We start from the raw sequence: 23,668 nt of genomic DNA, 5'->3' as shown, positions 1-23,668 counted from the left end.
GTTGAATTTATGGGTGTGATTTTGAATCCTCAGGGGTTCGGTATGGCTGTGAGGAAAATAGAGGTGGTACAAGAGTGGCCTGTTTCCAAGAACGTCAGGGATGTGCAGTGTTTTTTGGGGTTCTCTAACTATTGTCGAAGATTCATCTCCCACTTCTCACAGTTGGCCTCCCCATCACCAGGTTGTTGAGGAAAGGAACTCCTTTTCTCTGGACTCCTGAAGCCACCAAAGCGTTCACCCTAATGAAGAAGGCTTTCTGTACTGCTCCCCTTTTGCGCCATCCTCAAACAGACAGTCCGTTCATAGTTGAAGCTGACGCCTCGGATGGAGCAATTGGAGCTGTGTTGTCTCAACGAGATAAACACACAGGGCAACTACACCCGGTGGCTTTTCTTTCCAAGAAACTGAACCCTGCAGAGATCAATTATACAGTGGCCGAAAAAGAACTTCTGGCCATAAAACGAGCCTTCCAGGAGTGGAGACGCTATCTCAGCGGGGCCCTACACACCGTGACTGTATACTCCGATCACCAAAACCTTCAGTTTATGAAAACCACACGACACCTATCACAGAGACAGATGCGGTGGATGTTGTTTTTTGCGGAATACAACTTTTTGATTACTTTTCGGCCTGGTTCAGACAACAAAAAGGCCAACTCTTTGTCCAGACAAGGAGAGGACACTACACTCCGACAGAGAACCTCGGAGGCCATTGTGAGTCCCGAAAGAGTTCTATGTGCGGTTACGGTGGAACATTTCCTTGATCAAGTTAAAGCATATAGGACACCGAATCAATGGCATCTTTGGGTGGGTCAAGACATTCACCGCAATCTCAAACATGGTGTACATATGTATGATAACAAACTGACCTGCCAACTCATGCTCTACGGTTGAAGTCGTTTAACTGGTGTCATGGTGCCTTGATGGCGAGTCACCCAGGACTGAAGAAAACATTACACTTGGTTCAACGACAGTTCTGGTGGGATGGAATGTCTAAAGATGTGGGTCAATGGGTGGCTCTGGAATGGAATCGTCCCCTACCTCAACAACGAGGCGCCATAGCATGCAATCCCGGGTCCCAGATCCCGATTCTACGGCGTCCCTGGCAACCCGGACTCCACCCCTCTTTCCTCCCTTACAGGAACCTATGGCAGCTAGCAGAAGACCGGAAGCACCCTCCCGCGACCCCGGAAGTCCCTCCCTCCAACCAGAGCCAGAACCCGGAAAAGCCGGCAGAAGCGGGGGAGAAGCGTTCAATGCGGCGGACTCGTGGCAGGAGACAGCGTGCGGAGAACCTGAACCGGAGATCGGAGGGAGCGTGATCGAAGAAGAAACCGAGGAACGGAAGACCGGAGAAGAGGAGGACGTCTGGACCGAAGACTGGTGGAGTCCCCAGGAGGTGGCTGGAGAGCGGCTGCAACTCATGGGAGAGTTGCGGCGGGGCATGTGAGTTCCTTGTCTCCTGGTCCCCAGGCTGACTCGTATATTGGTGTACATAGGTGTATATAGAGTGCCCCCTCACGTTGCAAACCTCACTGTATTTATAGCCAAATCACTGTATATACGCTACAGTCGAATCACGTCACAAGCACTGTTGTATAGAGAACCTTTGCACCTACCCCTCACCGCTATCACCCTCTTCCCTCGCGCTCTTTGTATCTCATCTCCTATCCCCCTTTCCTTACCGCCCCGCTCCTCACGCTCGCTTTAACCTCTACACACCCCGGGTGTTGGTAACAGGACTCAATCTGTCCTACGCTCGAGGACTAACCGCCCTGTTGTTTTCTCTTCCTCATACCTCCGAGAACACCACCAGGACCAGCCCACGAACAGGATACAGCCCGAGACGTCCTGCATACCAGAGAACAACGCGGACCATCGTCCACCCGACACCCGACGACTCAAAACAAAGATCCTTTTCCTTCATTTCTCCGCTCTACATTCTTGCCCTCCAACCACTAACTGTGTAAAACAATAAACTATGCTACGTCATAGCACACTATATCCGGCCTCCACGCCTGTTATTCCGATCTGCCAAAACCCCAAGCCCACAGGTGGTGTCAGAAGTGGGATCTCTCGGAAGCATGGAGGCCGCGGTTAAGAAGTTGGCAGAAACCCAGGAGCAACTAGGTAAACTGATGGAACAATTTCTCAAGACGGCTGAGGACGATCGGGGCCAATTGCATGACATCCTTAAGGGCCAAGGCACTGCGCAAGACCAGGCTATGGGGAGGCTTACGGATGTCTTGGGACAACAAAGACCGGTAGCCTCCCTCCCCTCTGTGGTCCTACAGAAGTATGTCCCGGGAGAAGACCCGGACTTCTTCTTCACAAATTTTGAGCAGCTAGCCCAAGCCACTAATTGGCCCCCTGAGCGATGGGGTCAGTATCTGGGCCCTCTCCTGACCGGAGAATGGCAGGCGGCCTATCAACAAGCCAACATTCAAGATCAAACACCGTACGAAGACATTAAGGCCTGTATCCTCGAGCGTCTGGGGATAGCTGATGAGACCTACAGGATGCGACTTAGACCAGCCCGATAAGGGCCACAGGAGACACCCCAGGCTCTGTCCTTCCGCATCAAAGACTTGGCTAACCGTTGGCTGAAGCCTGCCACATCCTCAAATGACGACATCCTTTCGAAGATCTACTTAGAGCAGTTCCTGGCTTCCCTACACCCCTCCACACAGAAATGGGTACGGCAACATGCCCGACTGACACTGGAAAGTGCAGTGGAGATTGCCAGCGCTTATAGTCGAGCCCAAGACTACCAAAAGGTGGAGGAAGAACACATTCCTCGATCACAGCATGCCAGCCACGTCTGGCCACTAAGACCTTCCCTACCCAGGAAACCGGACCCCGTTCCTTTTTTGCCCTACCCGGTCATGCCCCGACCAACCCCTCCCGGACATCAGTGCTACCACTGTGGAGGATATGGACACATCGCCCGAGTATGCCCTCAATAGGAAGAGCCAATGGAGGTGGGACTGGCCAGGAACTTCGTTTGTGTCAATCCCGAAGCAGCCCCTCCTCCCTTTCATTGTTCAGTACGGATTGACGGACACCCGGTACTGGACCTTGCCTACACAGGGTGCCGACAGAGCGTCCTGCGACCCCAGGAGCTGCCGACCACAGTAGGACCAGTGACTGGTACCGTAGCTATATAGTGCGTGCATGGCGATACCAAATGTTATCCTACAGCAAGGGTGCATGTTCAGCACCCTACAGACCAAGGAAGCTTACTGACAGTGGGTCTGGTACCAAACCTACCAGAGCAAGTGATCCTGGGTAGCGATTACAGTGGATTGCCCCACCTCCTCCATGAAACAACCGACTCCCTAGAAAAGTGGTGGGCAGAAGCACCTTTCTCCCAGACCCGTCAGTCTTGGGATACACCAACCAAACGCCATGTGGGCCTTCGAAGAGACTCACGGACACAGGAGTTCGGGGTAAAGACGGCTTTATTAACTTATAGGAACGTTTCTTCTGTATTGTCTTTCGGTAGTATGGCAGTGGCGTCTCCGTCTCTTCCGTGAGCCGATCTAGGCGTTTCAGTGCTCCTACTCTTCGGTGTTCCCTGTGGATTCTGGGACTGCCGCCTCTCCTCCGAATATCTCGGTGTTCCGTCCAGCGTACCGGGGAAGAAAGAGAATGGGGTTAGTATGTGGCTGTGGCTCGTGCACAGGAAAGGGGGTGTGACACACACGTGCAATTAAACAACCCAGATCTCAGTGAGTGTGATGTGAGGGTAGGGGTTTGCACTGGGAAATATACCGGTTTTCAGGGAGGCTTAGCCCATCTACGACTGCCCAGCCCTCAAAGCGTGACCGTACCTGCTCAAGCCACACTTCCCGGGAAGTGTGGCAGGGCGCAGCGCCTCTCCGTTGGCCTCCTGGCTTGTCGCAGACGTCTCGTCCCGGTCTCCGCTCTTCCCCGCTCTTCTCCTCGTCTCCCCGCCTGTCCCTGTTCGCCTCCTCCGTCCTCCGATGGTCTCCACTCAACTCCGCTCCTCCGCTCGCCTCCTCCCTCCGATGGTCTCCACTCGACTCCACTCCTCCGCTCGCCTCCTCCCTCCGATGGTCTCCACTCAACTCCTCTCCTCCGCTCTCTTCGCCTGTCCCGTACTCCCAATCCGCTCCTTCCACACGCCAATCACCTCCGGGTGTAAAACACACCTGCTGGTTCTCTGGGCTGGGTTTTAGCATGGACGAGAGGGTGTGGTTCGGGTCCAGCTCCGCTCAATTAAAGAAACATGGTTCCGACACTGCTACAGGTCCCTGTATATGCGAGGCGTCAGGTATTTTCCAGGACTCGGTGTGCTGTAGAAAGAGAGAGGACATAGGTAAGCCTGGCGGGTCCAGGTCCCCCTCGTTACACACCATAAGTCGAAAGCCCAAAAGAAGAAGGAGAAAAGGAACCACACCACTGCCTTTCCGGTACAGCTGGACGACCATCCCTGGGAAATGGATAGGGAATTCCGCATCGCCCAACAAGAAGATCCCATCCTACAGGACGCATGGGGTCGCGCCCTGGATAATGAAGACCCACTACAAGTAGGTCCTTATTTTTTTTTAAAAAGAAAGGCCTGTTACACAGAAAGGGCGGACCACAGCAATCCCCCCAGTTGATAATCCCTGGACCTTTTCACGACAAAGTCCTATTCCTGGCCCATAGCCACCTATTAGGGGCCACTTCAGTGATGAAAAAACGGGACAAGACATCCTAGACAAGTTTTATTGGCCGGGTGTGCATCAACAGATAAAACAATACTGCCGCACATGCCCTGTCTGCCAGAAAAACAGCCGTTACCGCCCCCCCTAGAGTGCCTCTTCAACCGCTACTCCTCATCGATGTCCCCTTCAGCAGAGTAGGGATGGACCTCAGAGGCCCCATGTTGCCCTCCAGAAGCGAGTGTAGGTACGCGCTAGTCCTGGTCGACTACGCCACCCGCTTCCCTGAAGCTGTTCCTCTGCGACAACCCACCACTCAGAACATTGCCAAAGCACTCATCTCAATCTTTTCACGTGTAGGATTCCCCAGAGAGATTCTAACGGATCAGGGAACCCCTTTTGTCTCCGCTCTCATGCGACAGGTATGCTCGCAACTGGGCATCAAACAGATAAGAACCTCTGCTTACCACCCCCAAACCGACGGGCTGGTCGAGCGCTACAACGCCACCCTGAAAGCCACCCTTAAGAAACTACTAGCATTAGAAAGCAAAAGGTGGGAAGACATGTTACCCCTGGCACTATTCGCTATCCGTTGCAAAGTCCAAAGCAGCACCGGCTATTCCCCCTATGAGCTCTTGTATGGGAGGGCCCCCCGAACACTGTTAGACATTGCCCGTGAGGCCTGGGAAGCTGAGCCAGATCGGACCAAACCCCTCCCCGAATACATAGACAACCTCAAAACCCACCTAGGCCAGATAGGAGAGATTGTGAGACAAAACATGGTGACCGCCCAAGCCACCCAGAAACGTCAGTACGACAAAGGAACCAAACCCCGAGCCTTTGTCCCTGGTGATCTCGTGCTCCTGCTCATGCCGTCCTCGGACCACAAGCTGCTGGGTCAATGGCAAGGCCCCTTTACGATCCTACGACAAGTGACCCCAGTCACTTATGAGGTAGAAATGGACCCCGTTCGAGGCGTCACCCATCTCTACCATGTGAACCCCCTAAAGAAGTGGGAGGGACCCCGACCCGTCCTGTCCAGCATTAAACCCCATAACCCCCTCCCTTATGAGATCTGTCTAGATCCGGATCTAACGGAAAGAGAGAAACAAGACCTCCGGAATGCCTTGTCTTCCCTACACCAGGTCTTCTCGTCCCTACCCGGCCATACCACCATCATAGAACATGCTATTCAAACCGAACCTGGCAGAATAGTAAGACAACGCCAATACCGGGTCCCTGAGGCTCGCAGGGCCGTTATCAAGGAGGAAACGGATCAAATGCTGTGCATGGGCATCATAGAGCCATCCATCAGCAGCTGGAATTCGCCCATTCTCTTGGTACCAAAACCTAACAGTTCGATCAGATTTTGCATAGATTTCAGGGAGGTCAAGAAGATCTCAAGCTTCGACACCTATCCCTTACCCCGCGTAGATGAGATGGTGGAATGCATAGGCAAGGCCAAATACATAAGTACCCTTGACCTTAGCAAGGACGTGAGTTTGTCCTATATACGGACCATGCCCCATTGGAATGGATGGCCCGAAACAAGGGCCACAATGACTGTGTACTCCGGTGGTTCCTGTCTCTACAGGCCTACAGGTTCAAAACCCTACACCGGAAGGGAGTGGATCAGGGAAACGCAGATTATCTCTCACAATATCCTCCCCCAACATCCCCCACAAGAAGGACAGCTAGGGGAAGGGGATGTGGAACGGAATCGTCCCCTACCTCAACAACGAGGCGCCATAGCATGCAATCCCGGTTTCCAGATTCCGATTCTACGGCGTCCCTGGCAACCCGGACTCCACCCCTCTGTCCTCCCTTACAGGAACCTATGGCAGCTAGCAGAAAACCGGAAGCACCCTCCCGCGACCCCGGAAGTCCCTCCCTCCAACCATAGCCAGAACCCGGAAAAGCGGGCAGAAGCGGGGGAGAAGCGTTCAATGCGGCAGACTCGTGGCAGGAGACAGCGTGCGGAGAACCTGAACCGGAGAGCGGAGGGAGCGTGATCGAAGAAGAAACCAAGGAACGGAAGACCGGAGAAGAGGAGGACGTCTGGACCAAAGACTAGAGGAGTCCCCAGGAGGTGGCTGGAGAGTGGCCGCATCTCGCGGGAGAGTTGCGGTGGGGCATGTGAGTACCGTGTGTCCTTGTCCCCAGGCTGACTCGTATATTGGTGTACATAGGTGTATATAGAGTGCCCCCTCACGTTGCAAACCTCACTGTATTTATGGCCGAATCACTGTATATACGCTACAGCCGAATCACGTCACGAGCACTGTTGTATTGAGAACCTTTGCACCTACCCCTAACCGCTATCACCCTCTTCCCTCCCGCTCTTCGTATCTCATCTCCTATCCCCCTTTCCTTACCGCCCCGCTCCTCACGCTCGCTTTACCCTCTACACATCCTGGGTGTTGGTAACAGGACTCAATCGGTCCTACGCTCGAGGACTAACCGCCCTGTTGTTTTCTCTTCCTCATACCTCCGAGGAACCCACCGGGACCAGCCCACGAACAGGATACAGCCCGAGACATCCTGCATACCAGAGAACAACGCTGACCATCGTCCACCCGACACCCGACGACTCAAAACAAAGATCCTTTTCCTTCATCTCTCCGCTCTACATTCTTGCCCTCCAACCACTAACTGTGTAAAACAATAAACTACGCTAAGTCATAGCACACTATATCCGGCCTCCACGCCTGGTATTCCGATCTGCCAAAACCCCAAGCCCACAGTGGCGCAATGTGAGACATGTGCTAGAGCAAAAGGAGACCATAACAAGAGCAGAGGTCAACTGATGCCACTACCCACACCATCTCAACCGTGTCAAACCATCAGTCTTGACTTTGTTCTTGGTTTACCAAAGGATGTGATGCCATACTAGTGGTCATTTACAGTCTAATGACAATGGGCCATTTTATCCCTTGTAAAAACCTCCCAACAGCAAGGCATACTGTCCAATCGCTCCTGCATAATGTAGTGCGGTTACACGGACTCCCCAGGGTTATCGTTTCGGATAGGGGACCACAGTTCATCACCAGGTTCTGGCATACTTGGTGTAAGGCTCTACAGGTGGAAGCCGCCCTATCTACGGGCTTCCATCCACAGACGGATGGGCAAACGGAGCGGCTGAATCAAACCCTGAAGAAGTATTTGCGGTGCTACTCCAAAGAAGCGTCTGAGTCCTGGGTGTCCTTACTTTGGCCGGCTGAACTTTCATACAATAACGCTTGGCATAGCTCTATTAAAGAAACACCTTTCCGGGCTAATACGGGATTTAATGCTCGCACCCTCCCTTTATCCATCCCGAGTGATGTACAGAATCAACCTACTGTAATGGCGCAGGTAAAACACCTTCTAAAAATACATGAACGTATTCAAGATAATCTTACAAAAAATTTGCTGATCTACATCGAGAAGTGGGCCCCACGTATCAAGTGGGAGATAGGCTATGGCTTAGCACTAAACACATATGCTTCTGTTATCGCAGCATTTTCCATCCTCGGTTCATCGGTCCGTACCCCGTTCTTCGAAGGATCAATTCTGTGGCTTACAAACTGAAGCTTCCAGCCACATTGAGGATACATCCTGTGTTCCATTGTAGTCTATTGAAGCCTGCTAGGTGCGCTCGTCGTATGGCTGCGCCTCCAGTGATGCGAAATGGACAGGAGGAATACGAAGTACGGCATATAGTTGATTCCAAGGACCGCCGGGGATGCCTGTGGTATCTTTTGTCCTGGAAAGGCTATTCCAGTGAAGACGATTCCTGGGAGCTTTGCTCTGGTGTTCAGGCTCCACGTGCTGTGCGCCTTTTCCACGCTCGCCATCCGGGAAAACCTGGTGCTAGGAGGCGGTTGGGAGGAGGACGTACTGTCAGGGTTTGATATCTTGGGCGCCTGCCTCATGCACTGAGAAACGCTAAGAAACTATAACACCCAGAAGGTCTTCTGGGACATGACGTCATCACATATAATCAGTTCAGTTCAAATACTTTATTTGGTATTCTTTCATAGGAACCATAAAAGTAACACTTTAAAATACAGCACATTGAATGACTTAAAAACAATGAATTAAATACAGTGTTTAACAATGATAGAAGCAATTTGAAGGCGGCGTTAATACGAAAATGGGAGGAAGCTAAAATGACCATTAATAAAAACCGTTAAAACACAATAATTTTAAAAGTCCAAACATTTTCTGTAGTTCATTGCACATTTAAGGAAACCGGCCACAAACGGGATACAGTCAGGTTTAAGCAGTTGTAAATAAAACAAGGCGGGACGTACTTGCACAAAATTTTACTTTTTTAAAAGAGATTTCAGATAGATAATCCTGGGCATTTCATAATATTTACATAAAAACATAAAGTGAAGCAAATCCTGTGGAGACTTAGAGTCGCAGCCACAGGATGCCAACACACCCCCTTTATGACTGCCCCTTGGAACTTCCAATAAGAAATGAAAAAGGTTAAATCTAAACCTAATTAATAGAAATCGCTCATATGCAGGCAACGGCCACAATAGATACGGCTCTATATCTAGGGTGGTTTTGAGTATCAAATGTGTCCTCATACTAGATTTCAACAGTTCTTTCTCTTCTCGTTCCATTTTCCTGATTTGTGTGAAGGAATGATTTACGAGCGTGACGTCCAATCTATTAATAGCATCAGGATTTAAAAACAAGTCCAAGCGTCCCAGCTCATAAAAACGGGTTTTTAGATATTTGAATCAGGGAATGTTTATCATATAGCCAAGACTCAAGACCTCTCTAAGGATATTATGGGTAAGGTTTAAGTGCTTGTTGAGCCAGCATTGCAACCAAAAAGTAAGCAGATGTAAAGCCAAAATATCACTTAAATAGGGCATGCCAGTTTCTTCATGGACAGACAAATTCGCAGTCCCCTTTGGGACGCTCAATAGTTGTTTTAGAAAGTTGTTTTCTGTCACCTGAAGACCTTCAAGGCTACAATATCCCTCTAGATCGCTACCATAGCTTGCTATGGATATACACTTTGCCCGGTAAATTTTTAGCATCGCTGCCACTGGTCAATTACCCATTTTGGCAGCAAAGCCAAAAAGTGCCGCATTTGCCCTGGTTACCTGATCCTTTTTTTTGTTTAAAAATGCAGCCCAGTTAAGACGATGGTCTAGCAGGACACCCAAGAAGGAGAATGTTGTGCAGTTCGGCACCCTCACTCCGTTCACCACAAAGGAGTGCTCTCTTTTAGGACGCGGCCCTACGTGCATCACATAAGATTTAGTGTTATTTATGGACAGGTCACGCTTGTCCATAAAGCCGTGAAAACCATCAAGTAGGGTTTGGAGCCCTTTGGGGGTTCGTGCCAAGAGGACTGCGTCGTCCGCATAAAGCAAGACGGACAGTCCTCGCTTTCCCACATACGGGAAATCGGCCCCAGTTTCTAACAAGGAACCTTCCAAATCATTAATATATAAATTAAAAAGGAAGGGGGATAATATGCACCCCTGCCTGACCCCCTTTTCGATATCAAAGTTCCTAGATACCTTCAGGTCATTGGAATATCTGATGTTGACCTTAGTGTCTCTGTGGAGGTCCCTCAAGAAGTCAACCAGGGCGCAATCCACTCCCATGGCCTCCATGGTCCACCACAGCCTTCCACGATTGACACTATCGAAGGCGGATGAGAGGTCCATGAAGGCCATGTAGACGGAGCCAGAGCGAGCCTTGGTGCACTTCGCTATGATAGAGTAGAGGTTTAAACACTGTGCCATTGTGGAGCGTCCTGGGCGGAACCCATACTGGATATCTGAGATGATGTTATTATCCTCCGCCCAGGTACACAGTCTTTTTAAGATTGTCCCCCAATGACCTTAACAACAGAGTCAATCAAAGAGATTGGCCTGTAATTCAGCGTGCTGTTTTGGTCCCCTTTTTTGTATATAGGGACGATCGTCAAAACACCCCAGGAGGCAGGGCATCCTCCTTTGGCTGCAGCATTGCCCACAGCAGTCAGGATCTCGGCCCAAAACGAGGGTTTTGATTTAAAAAGGTCCGGGGGAATGCCATCCGGGCCTGGTGCCACAGCGCCAGGACACCGTACGGTAACAGTGCGCTTTACAAGTGTTAAAAATAAATAAATATATAAATAAATATTGGTCAGGTTAGCAATACCCTCCTCAATTTCATTCACGGAGAACGTCAGTATTTCCTTGTCCGTGCACCTGTCAGAAGGATCTGGCTCGCTGGATGTGTTTTTAAATATTCCTACAAAATGAGACACCCATTCATTCTCAGTTATGTTGGAGCCCACTTCTCTGACCCCTTCCGCTAAAAAAGGTGATCGGTTAACGGTGCTCCAAAATCTGGAACTACTAGATAGGGTCACAGGATCTAAGAGCTCCCTCCATAATTCTTCTTTAACTGTTGCCTTACGATTAGCCAGGGCAATTTTGTAGTTTTTCTTAAGGGCACAGATCAGAGCTCTGTCTCTGGGTGTTTGTTTCGACCCAGCCTTAAGATCACTCGCTGCTTTGGAACAAAAGCGACAGAACCATTTCGGTCCACGGGGCCTACTAGTATTGCCATAGGCAAGTAACATGCCACTTACTTTGGACGCGATACCTTCAAATGATTTTAAAATGCCTGGTGGTGAGGATTCATGATTGAGGCAACAAATACATTCTGCCTCGCAAGCGGCCTTCAAGGAGTCATGGAAGGTGGACGGGAGTATCTGGCTCCATTTAATACAACACCCTCCCTCTGTGGGTTGTAGTTTATTACTGCTGCGTACTTTCTCTTTAATCTTCATCAGACACCCTCCTAAGGTCACACAGACAGGGTTATGATCACTGTGTGAACTTGGAATGATGGAAAAACCCTGAAGGAGGGGTAAAATGGATCTGGATACTAATATGTGATCTATGAAAGTCCCGCAGCCTCGACCCTTAAACGTGGGCTCTCTAAAGTTACTGAATGGGGCAACAAAGCTCATTGCAGAGAATAAATCGTATTCATCGAGCATGGCATTTAGAACACTACCCTGTGTGGTGTGCTCGAAGTGGAGACCCGTTATAAATGGACAACCCAGTTTCACCCGGGCATTCAACTTTGGGTCGCCACACGGATGAGTGTTGAAATCTCCTACAATAAGCAAATTCTTCCTATGAAGGTCACATTCTTGTTTGACAAAACTATTCAGTTTTGCTAGCCCACAACCTTCTTCCTTGTTGATGGCGTTATAAAAGTTTATCACCAGGAGGGATCTGTCCTTTTGACCCAGGGAGATAGCCTGAATATTTCTATTGGCCGTGGAGATGGTCTTAATACTACTACGAACAGCCAATGATACAAAGATTGCGAGGCCTTGCTTAGCTCTGCCACTGGTAGCTCTAGTCGCTGGGACAAAAGAATGCTCTGTACCCTGCCAGTGAGACATCACAATTCACCAGCCACGTTTCTTGTAAGCAAATTAGCGCAAATTTGCTGACAAACTGAACCCATAGGGGATCTATGACTTTCCCTGCTAACTCCGCTTCGGAGCGCTGTACGTGATTCTGGATTAGATGTCGGTTGCAGAGCGGCTGCTCTGCCTCTTCGCTGTACCTGGATAATCTCTGACGTTGGCCGGACCCAGAGATTCCTGTTTTCCGCGTCTCACTCGGTGAGTGAGGACGCGCCTTTCCCTGACATCGGAATTCCCCGCGCGCGGCTGCGTCTCCAATTCCTACCCAGAATTCCACGTGCACGGCTGCGGCAGGGTCTCATTCTTCTGCCCGATGTTTTCTCCCCGCTCGCGGCTGCGGTGGCATGGTCCCCCCCAGTGTTTCGCTCGGCTGAGCGCGAACGCACTGAAGAAGTCTCCTAACTAACCGTTGGTGACTACAACATCAAGAAAAGCCCGAACTGGGTGGGGAATCCATTTGTTTGTTGTTTTTTGTGTTCAAGACTATATTAGGTCCTTTGGGAGTGCTTATAACTTGTTTATTGGATCAGGAAACAATTCTTGGATTGCCTGCTATTTCTTTTGTTTTGAAACTTGGTGTTTTATTCATGGATTTAGAGAAACTATTACCTGGCTGGGAGCCTCTGCCAAACTGTGATTGCCCAGTGTTTGCTTACTACCGTTTTTGTTCTATTGGATTACATATTTTTTCTCCTATTATTCATGGGATACAAGGGGGAATGAAAGTGAGTATGATTGTGTGCATGTGCATTGATATTTTACATCTATGAGTGGATATATGGTGGTTACTCATAATAGATATTTGTATTCTAGGTGGATAGTGTTTCCTCATCGTAAGAGAAGTATCTTACGCTGTGTTTAGGAAGACTCTTCAGGGAAGAACCTATTAAGGCATTGCTTTGACTCTAGCGAGAGATAAAAGAGAGTAGTCAGGATATTTGTACGTTATTAATGCTATGCTTTTTGTTACAGGTTATCCACTTTCGACTGCAGCACCTACCCTATCCCTCGCTTGATCGCCTTTACACTCTGTATAATATTAGTCAGAGTGTGAGGAAGTCAGGAAGTGGACCCCAGTTGAGTATCGTCCTGATCCTGAGGAGCAAGACGGCTGTGACACTGGTATGCAGTTTGTAAAAGCCAGGCTGTAATAGACCTCATGAGAGGGAATGGTCTCTTTCAAAAGGGACTTGAGCTGACACGACTGTGCAGGTTCCCAACAAATTGATCGTTGTAATGACCCCAGATGACATACTCAGGGAATGACAAAACAGAACAACTTACAAGTGGTTGAGTTAAGTACAGTCATAGCCTTGTTGCTATTGGAAGGACCCATGGCCTCGGGCTACACTTCTTTCACATTTGTATTTTACAGTGGCCCTCAACTATCTTGCACAATCCAAGATTGATGAAAAGATGTACTGTCAACTACCTATTTTTGATAGAACAAAGCTTGTCCTCAAAGGATAACAAATTCCATTTCTGTCTGGGCCAAGTACACCAGTTATAGTTAGAATGGATTTGCACCTTAAAGGAAAGAGGTCACAAATAATGGAATTTGGTAGGTTCTATGGAATTACAGAGACCTGGAATGAGAGAATTGCAAGACTTGTGATGAGCATGTAGTGAAAGAAACAGTATGACGACAAAACCGGGATTGATGAAGTGCTACACCAAGATACAGCAAGATCTCTGCTAACTATAACTGGATAATTTCTGTGTTGTTTTTTTTAGTTCAAAACATTAAATGCTGTCTTCATCTAATAATAACATTACTTTAGCCTTTGTTTTTTCAGTGGGTTTCTAAGTTTTTTTTTTAGCGAAAACAGATCTATTTGTTACACCTAACTATAATGTTACTTTAACCTTTGTGATTTTTTTCAGGGAATTTCTTTTTTTTTTAAGGAAATGTAATATTTTATTACCATACATAAAGCCAACCCAGGCCATGCACAGCCTTATACCATGTGTAGCAGTGTGTTGGCCACATGCAATTACGAAATTATGATTTTTAGGTTTAAAGTATTTTATTGCAAGGTTATAAAGGAGGAAAACAATACATACAACTTAAACTCGTCGTCAAAGAGATGCTATTCATAGTCTCTACCCCATGAGCGCCATCAGAATTTCAGACATTACACTCAAAACACGGCATAGAGCCACATGCCAGGCGGAAGAGCGAGGACGACTGACCCCAAAACCAACCCCCCCTCAACTCAACTGCCCTCCCCTACCCGCCCCCCCGAACCCCTGCATCCCCCCGTTCCCCCCTCCGGTATGCCCTCCCCCCCCACCCGGGGTTGTACCGAGCAAATGCCACGTGCCCTCTACAGCATTTCGATGGGACTGCACCTCTTCTTCACAGATGTCAGCCAGGGCGACTAAGCCTGCGGAGCGGTCAGGGATGTTAATCGCATGAGCCTGAGGTATCGGGGACAAGTAATTTCCTTGAATTCAGACTGCAGTAAGGTGAGAAAGGGCTGCCACAAATCTTCAAATTTTGCCACCTCGCCCGCCACCGTAAGGGACAATTTCTCCATACCTAGAATGTGCCATAACCTGTGTAGCCAGCCTATAGTGTTGGGAGTGGTGGTGGTGCGCCAATATATGAGCATGTTCTGTATCGCTGAACCTAATGCAATAGCTATCTGCCTACCCCTCCTGGACCTCAGAGGATACATCAACCCATTAGGTAACCCCAACAGGACATAAGCTGGGAAGCGAGGCAGTTCAATGTCAAAACACTGGTCAACTTCATCTAAGACCTCCTTCCAGTAGGGACCCAGCAACGGACAGTCCCATAGGATGTGTGTGAGCGTGCCAATCTGTCCACACTCGCGCTAACAGGTATCTGGGAGGTTATGGTTCATTTCATGCAATCGTTGAGGCGTGTAATACCAGTATGTAGTTATTTTAGTGAAAGTCTCAGTGAGCCCAGTGTGGTAAGCCGAGTGACGCGCGCGGTAAGAAATGTCATCCCACTCTTTGTGGCTTAATTCCCTCCCCAGTTCTCGCTCCCAGCGCACCCGTCCGGGGTTATGGATGTGGAAGGTGGGGGGCTGCAAAAGCTTGTACAGGTCCGAAACGAGCTTGGCATCCGAGGAGTGTGTCGCTAGCCACATCTCGTAGGGTGTAAGTTTCCGGTCGGCCAGATCCCTCACCTGCGGCTGCAGCGCCCAGTGGCGAACCTGTAAATATCGCATACGTTCAGTCTCAGGCAGAAGGTAATCTCGTCTGAGGTCCTGGAAAGACACAGTCCCTTCCGAGCCATACATGTGAAACAAAGCGCAGCATCTGGCAGCCTGCCAGAGTGAGAACGCGCCAGGTTCCATCCCGGGCTGAAAGTCAGGGTTCCCGACCAACGGCGTAAGCGGCGACGGGAAGGTGGTAAGTTCCCGTGTAGCATTCACTGAATCCCATACTCTGAGCGGAACTTGGGTGACCAAAGACGCGTAAAGGTTGGGGGGGGCGATGAGCCCTGCGCATGAAGGGTATCTCCTGTAAGGTCCTGCCCGCTACAGCCTGGTCCTGAAACAGCCAATGTCTGTCAGATTCCCACTTGCTCCACTCCACGAAGTACCGCAATTGCGCCGCTTGAAAGTATTTTTGGAGATCCGGTATGCCAAGGCCGCCGGATTCCGGAGCCAGAGTAGACAAGGCTCTCTTAAGCCTGGGTTTGCGACCCTGCCAGATAAAGCGGGCGATGTCAGCCTGAGCCTGACGGATCCAACCCTTCGGTGGCTGAAGCGGTAGGGCCCGAAACAAATACAGGACCTGCGGCAAGAGAGTCATCTTTACCGCAGCAATCCGTCCCAACAACGACAATGTGCCCTTGTTCCAGCGGGACAATTCTTCCTTCATCTTTCTGCCCAATGCCGTGTAATTCGCCGTCACCATGGTGGGCAAGGAGGGCGCCAACCAGACACCCAAGTATGGGATCAGGTCTTTAGACCAACTCATGGGGAAGCGCCTCTGCAATTCAAGTCTCGTTGCAGCGGACAGCGAAAGGTCCAGGGCAGACGATTTCCTCATATTCATTTTGAAGCCCGCTACCGTGGCGAAAGCGTCCATCTCGGCGATGCAGGCCGGGAGTGCCTCCCCTGGGTCTTCAAGCATAAGGATCACGTCATCCGCGTACAGGCTGATGGTGTGAATGTAGCCCCCCATTCGGACGCCAGTCACCTTTGGGTCCTGTTGGATCCTCTGGGCAAACGGCTCCATGTAAAGGGCAAAAAGAAGCGGGGACAGTGGGCATCCCTGCCTGGTTACCCGTTCAATTGCAAAGTGGTCGGAGCTGCACCCATTCACCCGCACCACCGCGGCCGGGTGTTTGTAGCAGTTAAATACGAGGGTGCGGAATTTCTCCCCTATACCCATTTTGCAAAGCACTCTTTCAAGGTAAGACCAACGCACACGGTCGAACGCCTTCTCCGCGTCGACCGACAAGAGCATGCGTTCCCCGGGGATGCGGGAGGCTTTCTCCAGGACGTGCACCACTCTCTTAGTGTTGTCTACCGTTTGTCGGCCGGGGACAAACCCCGCTTGATCCGGGTCCACTAGTCCCGGCAGATATTGCGCCAGACAAGTCGCCAGGATCCCCGTGTAGAGCTTGAGGTCCACGTTCAACAGCGAGATTGGCCGGTAGGAGCCGCACTCGGTCTTGTCTTTCCCCGGCTTGGGGATAACCGATACCGTCGCCCAGAGCAAATCCGGAGGAATGGCTCCCGGTTCCGCGAAGGAGTTATAGAGTCGCGTCAACAGAGGGACCAGTTCTTGGCAGAACGTCTTGTAGAAAAGTGGGGTGTAACCGTCGGGTCCCGGGGCCTTCCCGTGCTTAAGCCGGGAGATGGCCGCAATCACCTCCTCCGGTCGAATGTCCCGCTCCAGGTATTCCGCCTGCTCCGGGGCGAGAACGGGGAGCTCGACTGATTCGAGGTAAGCAGCCTCAGCCAACGCCGATGGAGGCTCGCCTGCGTATAAGTCAGCGTAGTATCGGCGGAATCCCTCCGCGATCTGAGGGTCCTCCATAGCCACCGCCTCGCCGGGAATCGACAGCTCCGCGACGCGCAGACGCTGATGTTTCATACGGAGTTTGTTCGCGAGGAGTCGGCCGCACCTATCGCCGCCAGTGTAATATGCATGCTTCAAGCGTAGCGCCGCATATTCCGCTCTGTCCATGTCCAGCGCGGAGAGTAATTTCCAGGTTGCCTTAAGCTGCCTCCAAATTCTGGGGGCTCCCGTCCTCTGATGCATCTGTTCCAGCTCCCTCACCTGGGTCGTAAGCTCATCCCGTTTTTGCTGTCGCTCTCTATTCTCCGCAGACGAGGTGGCGATGAATTCCCCACGGAGCACTGCCTTCAAGGCGGCCCACTGCGTCGCCCGGGTAGTGTCCCCATTATCATTATGGGACCGATATTCAGTAATCGCGTCACGTATCTGCTTCACCACCGCTTGCTTATGCAACAGGGTGTCTCTGAGGCGCCAAACTCCCCGGGAGGGTGATACCGGCGGCAGTTGAAAGGAACCCGACACCGGGGCATGATCCGACAACGTAAGAACCCCTATGTCGGAATCCGTCGCAAGCGCAGCCATCGGGCCCGTAACTAGGATGTGATCTAATCTCGCGTATTTCCTATGCGCGTGGGAGTAATAGGAATAGGCCCGAGTAGTGGGGTGCAGGCGCCTCCATAAATCATGCATATCGAGATCACCTAGGCGTGAGTGACTCAATTGCGAGAACTCCCCGGTGTGTGGGCGTCGCTGCGCAGATCTGTCCAGGAGCGAATCAAAGACCATATTCAAGTCCCCCCCAATGACTATGTGCCTGTCCGGTGTAGTCGCTATGTGTTCGAGGGCTGAGTGTAGGAACTGGTCCTGGTGGTCATTCGGGCTATAGACAGAACCCACAGTGAACAAGAAACCCCCCAGCTTGACCCTGTAAGCTAGGAGCCTCCCCTTCTGCTCCGCCACCTTGTGCAGGATCTCTCCCCTAAACTTTCTAGAGACTAAGATAGCGACCCCTGCCGTCTTAGTGGGCCCTGAGGAAAAAAGCTGTACTGGGAATTTCGGTGATCTCATCCTAAGGCAGTCTCGGGCTAAGAGGTGAGTCTCCTGTAAAAGACAGATGTCTGCCTGGGCGTTCTCAAGGAGGGATAATATCGCTCTACGCTTCACCGGGTTGTTCAGACCCTTCACATTGAGGGTGACTATCTTAAGGGCCATGAATAATCGTCTCAAGAACAGCGATCAGCGAGGCTACGTCGGCAGTGATCTTCGTGAGGGTCAACGGCGTGAAGCCGAGCAAAGGCAGTGACCCAAAAGCACCATGTCCGCAACCCAAGACGTGCGGAGCGAAGCCATAGGAATAATAGCAGTAAAACATGACAACCCAGCACACGTCCCAAAGTCCCCCCCAAACAACCCCCAACCAGTCCAACTCCCAACCACCCCACCCCAAAACTGCGGGACCCGCCATCCCCCTGAACCTCCCCCCCGATCCCAACCCCCTACCTCCCTCCACCCACCCGTTACCCCAACGTCCCCACCTCCCCAACTTCCCTTGAACGAGGAACATTGTCCCAGTCCGGTCCTTATCGGACAAGTCTGTGGTAAGTTATTCGAGTGGACGTCCAGCCACCTCCTGCACCCCCCCGCCGCCCCCTCCCTCCCGGAACTCCCGCACCTGCTGTGAAGATGAGGCCATCAAGATCTCCCCCCGGAGCGTGCTCAGGCCGTCAGGGCCACACCACCAGATGATGTGTCTCTGGACACCACCATTATCGCATCGTCCATTTCAGCTCTAACCGTGGGTGAGTCCGGTCGCGTAGGTAAGGCAGTAGGCCGGCGTCGTCGGACAGACTGCCACCCATCTCTGGTGACGCGTCGGCGGGAGGGTGTGGGAGCGTCGCCGTCCGTTGCCGTGATCCCCAGCACCTCGCAAGTGTCTTGAAGGGACCTGAGCTGATGTAGGGTACCGTTCCAGCGGAAGATGAGCCGGAAAGGATGGCCCCAGGAGTACTGTATGCCTTGTTCCCTCAAGAAGTCTGTGGCAATCTTGAAGGACTTGCGCTTCTGAAGGGTGACCGTAGATAAGTCCTGAAACAGCGCTACCTGATGATTCCGAAAACTTAGCGGCTGCTGACGTCGAGCCTCGCATAGGATTCGTTCCTTCAAGGGGAAATCCGGCAAGAAGGCCAAGATGTCTGGGGCCGGTGCAGAGGCCCGTCGCTGCGGGCCCACTCTGTGTGCTCTGTCTATCCTCAACGAGAAGTCTCCAGGTTCCCCTAAGATGTCGCGGAACATATCTCCCAGGTAAGCAGCCACGTCCTCCCCCTCTTCTCCAGAAGGAACGCCTCGGACTCTAATGTTGTTGCGCCTGGACCTGTTCTCGAGATCTTCCGCGTGGGCTTGGAGGTCAATTTGCTGGTCTCTGAGCCGTAGAACTTCCTGCTGCAGGTGCGTGATCTCATCGTCTCGGGTGTGGCCAGCCTCCTCCACAACAGTCACTCGCTCACCAAGGGAATCGACCTCTCTTCGCACTTCACGGACCTCCCCCGCCACCTCCTGCTTCAGCGCTTGGAAGTCCTCCCTGAGGGTGCTGAACAACGACTCCAGAAACGATCGGGTCACTGGAGGCTCCCCTCCCTCAGCCCCTCGAGAGCTGGATGGAGGGCTCGGAGCGGGCTGGTTCCTATCCTGTCTGTTGGTCGCTCTGCTCAACATATCAGGCAAGGTGCGTTCACCTTTCTTACCTCCTCGGTTGCCAGACATCGCAGCGGCGGGAGTAGTCCACGGCACAGAGGGCACCGACAAGGCCCCGGGCAGTGTGGGGCCGAGATGCACGTGTCAGCGCTCCTCGTTAAATTATGATTTTTAAAGGGGAGTGAGGCCACATGGCTCCCCTTCCCAAACCTAATTAAACATATGTTTTTTAAAGGAAAGGGGAGCCAAGTGACCCCTCTCCTCGAGCCTTAGGCCCTGGCGACCTCATCCCCCAGGGCATTTCTTTTTATGAAAGGAGAGAGGGGCTGCATGATCTCCTTCCCTGAGGCTCATTAGGCCCTGTGGACCCCATCTTTCAGGGCCGTTTTTTTAAATTAAAGAGGAGGGGGCCATGTCGTCCTCCTATCGGAGCTTTATTAGCTTTATTAGACACTGGGAACTCCATCCTCCAAAGACTTATTTTTCTAAATAGGAAGGGGGCCTGCTTAGCGCCCCTCCCTGAGCCTTATTAGACCCTGGGGACCTCATCCCCCTTTGCCTTTTTTATAAAGTGAAGGGAAGGGATCTCGTGCCCCCCCTCCCGAACCTTGTTAGGCCCTGGGAACCCCATCCTCCAGGGTAGCTACTAAAATTAAAAGCCTTCCCTATGGCAACTCAAGAAAAGGAAATTGGGGCTGTGCAGCCCCCTCCCCAAGTCCTTTTCGGACCCAGGAATGCCATCGCCCCGGGCCTGCTTCACTTAAAGGTGGGTGCCCTGGTGCCCAACCAGAGCATCCACTATATGTCCTGTGGGTACCGTGGGGCGAGCTCCCAGGCCCCCCAGACGGCTCCCCACATGCAGCGGGAGCCAGCATTGCTCCCACCCAGTGGGAGTAGCCATTAGTGCTGCTCCTTCTAGGCGGGAACAATATTTTGGTCTTTATCTCTGCCCACATCAGTACTTGCAGGAAACAGATCAAAAGTCGTCTCCCAGCTGACTGGAACATTTTTTAAGCTCCAGTCCTCTGGGAGAGGACTTGGTGTTTTCTCGTGCCAAGTGGGAGGCTCCTGCCAAGAGGAAGCGAAAACAGGCTTTCCTGCCCATTCTGGTGCAGGCAGGAAAACTGCTATTTCCTGGGGTTTGGGTCCCCAGAACATAGCTAGTGAGCCGACCTAGGGGATGAGGTCCCAATGCCGTTAATGGTGGAAGATGGGGAGCACACGGTGCCCCTCTCTTAAAATAATTGGCCCCAGGGGCGGACTCCCTGGGGCCTTTAATGGCTCCAGGAAGGAGGAAGCGATGCTCTCATCTCATTTTTAATAAAATCTAGCTTCCTGCCAAATGTGATGTAATTCCATTTAGTAGATTTTTGAAGTATTGCATCTTAAAGAAGTCTATGGAAAATGCATGGGTATTTTGCATTTTGGCACTCCATTTTTCTCTGCCCATATAGTAGTTTTTGAAATATTAAAGGTAAAAAAAATATAGATATTTGGGATTGCAAGTATCCTGCAAGAGAAAATAGAGCCCTGTGATTAGTTGAGAGGCTCTTTTTTTAAAAGAGCCTTCATGCTGTCGCTGGAGCAAGAGGCTCCCATGAGTCTGCAAGAGTGAGCAGTCTGATTGTCTGGCTGTTGGATTTTTTTTAATGAAATGTCTGCCATTACTGTTTACTGTGAACAATTGCAGGTGTTGTGGAAATGAAATGAAAAATCTATATAAGGGGGCTGCAGAAAGGCATGGTGTCCAGGGGCGTAACACAGGCCCCCGCAGTCCCCGAGTGTGGCAAGAGTAGAACACAAGTTTCGGGGAGGGGCTTGCTACATGAGGCTCGTTTGATCCCACAAGACTCTTGCGAGACCTGCATGGAAAGTTACTGGGTCTGCAAAGAGGTGTTTTACGAACTTGCAAGAGTCTTGCAAGATCGCATGGGGAGAAGTTAGAAAAAAGGGCCAAGATCAACCAATAGTTAACATTCTTATTCCATGTTGAAGAAATGCTGTGCTGTGACTGGCTGCAGATCCAGAGATAGTTCAGATTATCTTTGGTGCTTTGGAGGAGTAGGAGGTCTCTTTGAGTTGTGCTCAGCAGATTTGACTTAGTATGGACTTAAAAGAGACTGGTGTTTTCAGCTGCATTTAAGAAACTGCTCAAGTTCAGGTATTTATTAATATATATATTATATAGAAGTGCCAGTAAGTACACTACTGTTGGTAAACTTATTGTGCAGAAGGTTTACTGAGTGAAAAGCTGTTTGAAGAGGTGTAGCTTTCTAACTATAGCTTTTAAGAAGTAGAAATTAGAATGTACAGAGATTTCAGCAAGTATTGCACATTGTGCTAAAAAATGAACTGTTCAATCTGTATGTAGTTTTATGTAAAAGAGGTAGTGTTTCTCAAATTATATAACAAATACTCTGCAATCTGTTAAAACAAGCCCTAGTGTTTTATGAACCTTACTGTACCAATATTCCACCCTAAGAGATGCTTGAGTTGAGAAATTGCTATTTCTAGAGTACAACCCTATGCTCACTGTTAGGAAAGGTGTGTCAAGAGCAATGTGTTACTTTATAAACGTTTATGGATCCAGCATTGATGACATGTTGTATTTTAATTGTGGAAAAAGAATGCACTGGTTGAGGGTGTGGAAGTTATCAGGAGAAATGAATTACATCTTAGTGGTACACTAAATATAAATATGTGATTGTAGGTGAAAGATATAGAAATATTTAGAGGATGTAGTGACAAAACACTGTTATCAATAATTGACCTGTATGCAAGTTTTAATTTTCTGGTTATTTTGTTATTTTGTAGGAGGAAAATGGAATACACAGATTGTAAAAAAGAAAAGTTCCATGTCCAAAAATATAAGGAGAAGAAAAAGAAAAGAATAACTGTGTGGAACATCAGGAAAAAAATATGAATTGGAGAAGTGATTATGTTCTTATTGTCAGGGGTTTATTTGTGGTCTATAACAACCTTGTCATAAGTGAAGCAGGATTATTGTGTTATTCAGCAGTAAGTACCTGGGCAGGCACAGTGTATCCATATTGAAAAGATGTGGAAGCACATGAAGAGCTCTCTATTTCAACAGCATCAGCTAACTCTCTCCGAACTATCCTTTGTGAACTCCTTTTAAAAAACAATACATGTGAAAACCTGTACTGAGCTCTTTTTACCACCTGACCTCATATAAAAATACTGCCTTATCAAAGAATCTTTGGCAGGCTGACGTGCTGCAATTACACCAGGCTGCTCATAATAATCTGATGAAGACATTATAAATTATTGAGGTTGATTGTTTTGTTTGTTTTACAGTTGTTGAAATATTTTATGAATATAGTTGTAGTTTTGTTATGTTGTTAAATTATGTTGTTGTAATAAAAAAAGTTTAAAGTTACTACGGATTTGTTCCTTTAATAGTTGTTATAGAGTTGACTATTATTACAGTATTGTAATGTTGACTAAATCTGGCAGTTCCATCTTCAGAGAGCGCAAAAGGGCTCCTGCATACATATGTTTCTATACAGTACTATGCACATCTTTTATGCTGCAGAGAGTTGGTAATGAAGAAGTCATTTTTTTAAATAGTATGAAGACTTTTCATGCAATAGTGAGGTCTCAGTAGAGAGATCAGGTCTTGTCCTCACTGTAATATGGAGACCTCTGATACACGAGAGAGGTATTGGCACAGAGGCAAGTGCATCTTCATACTGTACAGCACATTGCTATCAGCTGTTGCAGATGTGATAGTGGGGAGGAGAGTTCCTTTGCACATCTCACTATATGTGTTTGTGACTCTAGAGAGAGGCTTCAGTGGAGAGGTTTATCTCTGTCTGCAGCCTTCT

General features: G+C 49.9%; 1 protein-coding gene across 1 annotated transcript in view; it reads left to right on the top strand.

The window, feature by feature from the left end:
* LOC144753606 (uncharacterized) overlaps positions 1-23,135 on the top strand; it is a 41,114-nt gene extending 17,979 nt beyond the window's left edge. Inside the window, exons 2-3 of the mRNA XM_078641243.1 lie at positions 13,092-13,241; positions 22,635-23,135. Of these exons, the coding sequence (XP_078497369.1) occupies positions 13,092-13,241; positions 22,635-22,661 (177 nt within the window). The 3' untranslated portion in view covers positions 22,662-23,135. The remainder of the gene's footprint in view (positions 1-13,091; positions 13,242-22,634) is intronic.
* Positions 23,136-23,668: the final 533 nt, after the last annotated feature.

This window comes from Lissotriton helveticus, chromosome 5_1 (genome assembly GCF_964261635.1).
Source record: "Lissotriton helveticus chromosome 5_1, aLisHel1.1, whole genome shotgun sequence".
NCBI lineage: Eukaryota > Metazoa > Chordata > Amphibia > Caudata > Salamandridae > Lissotriton > Lissotriton helveticus.
Note: the sequence above shows the minus strand (reverse complement) of the source record. Positions and strands in the feature narration are given on the sequence as shown.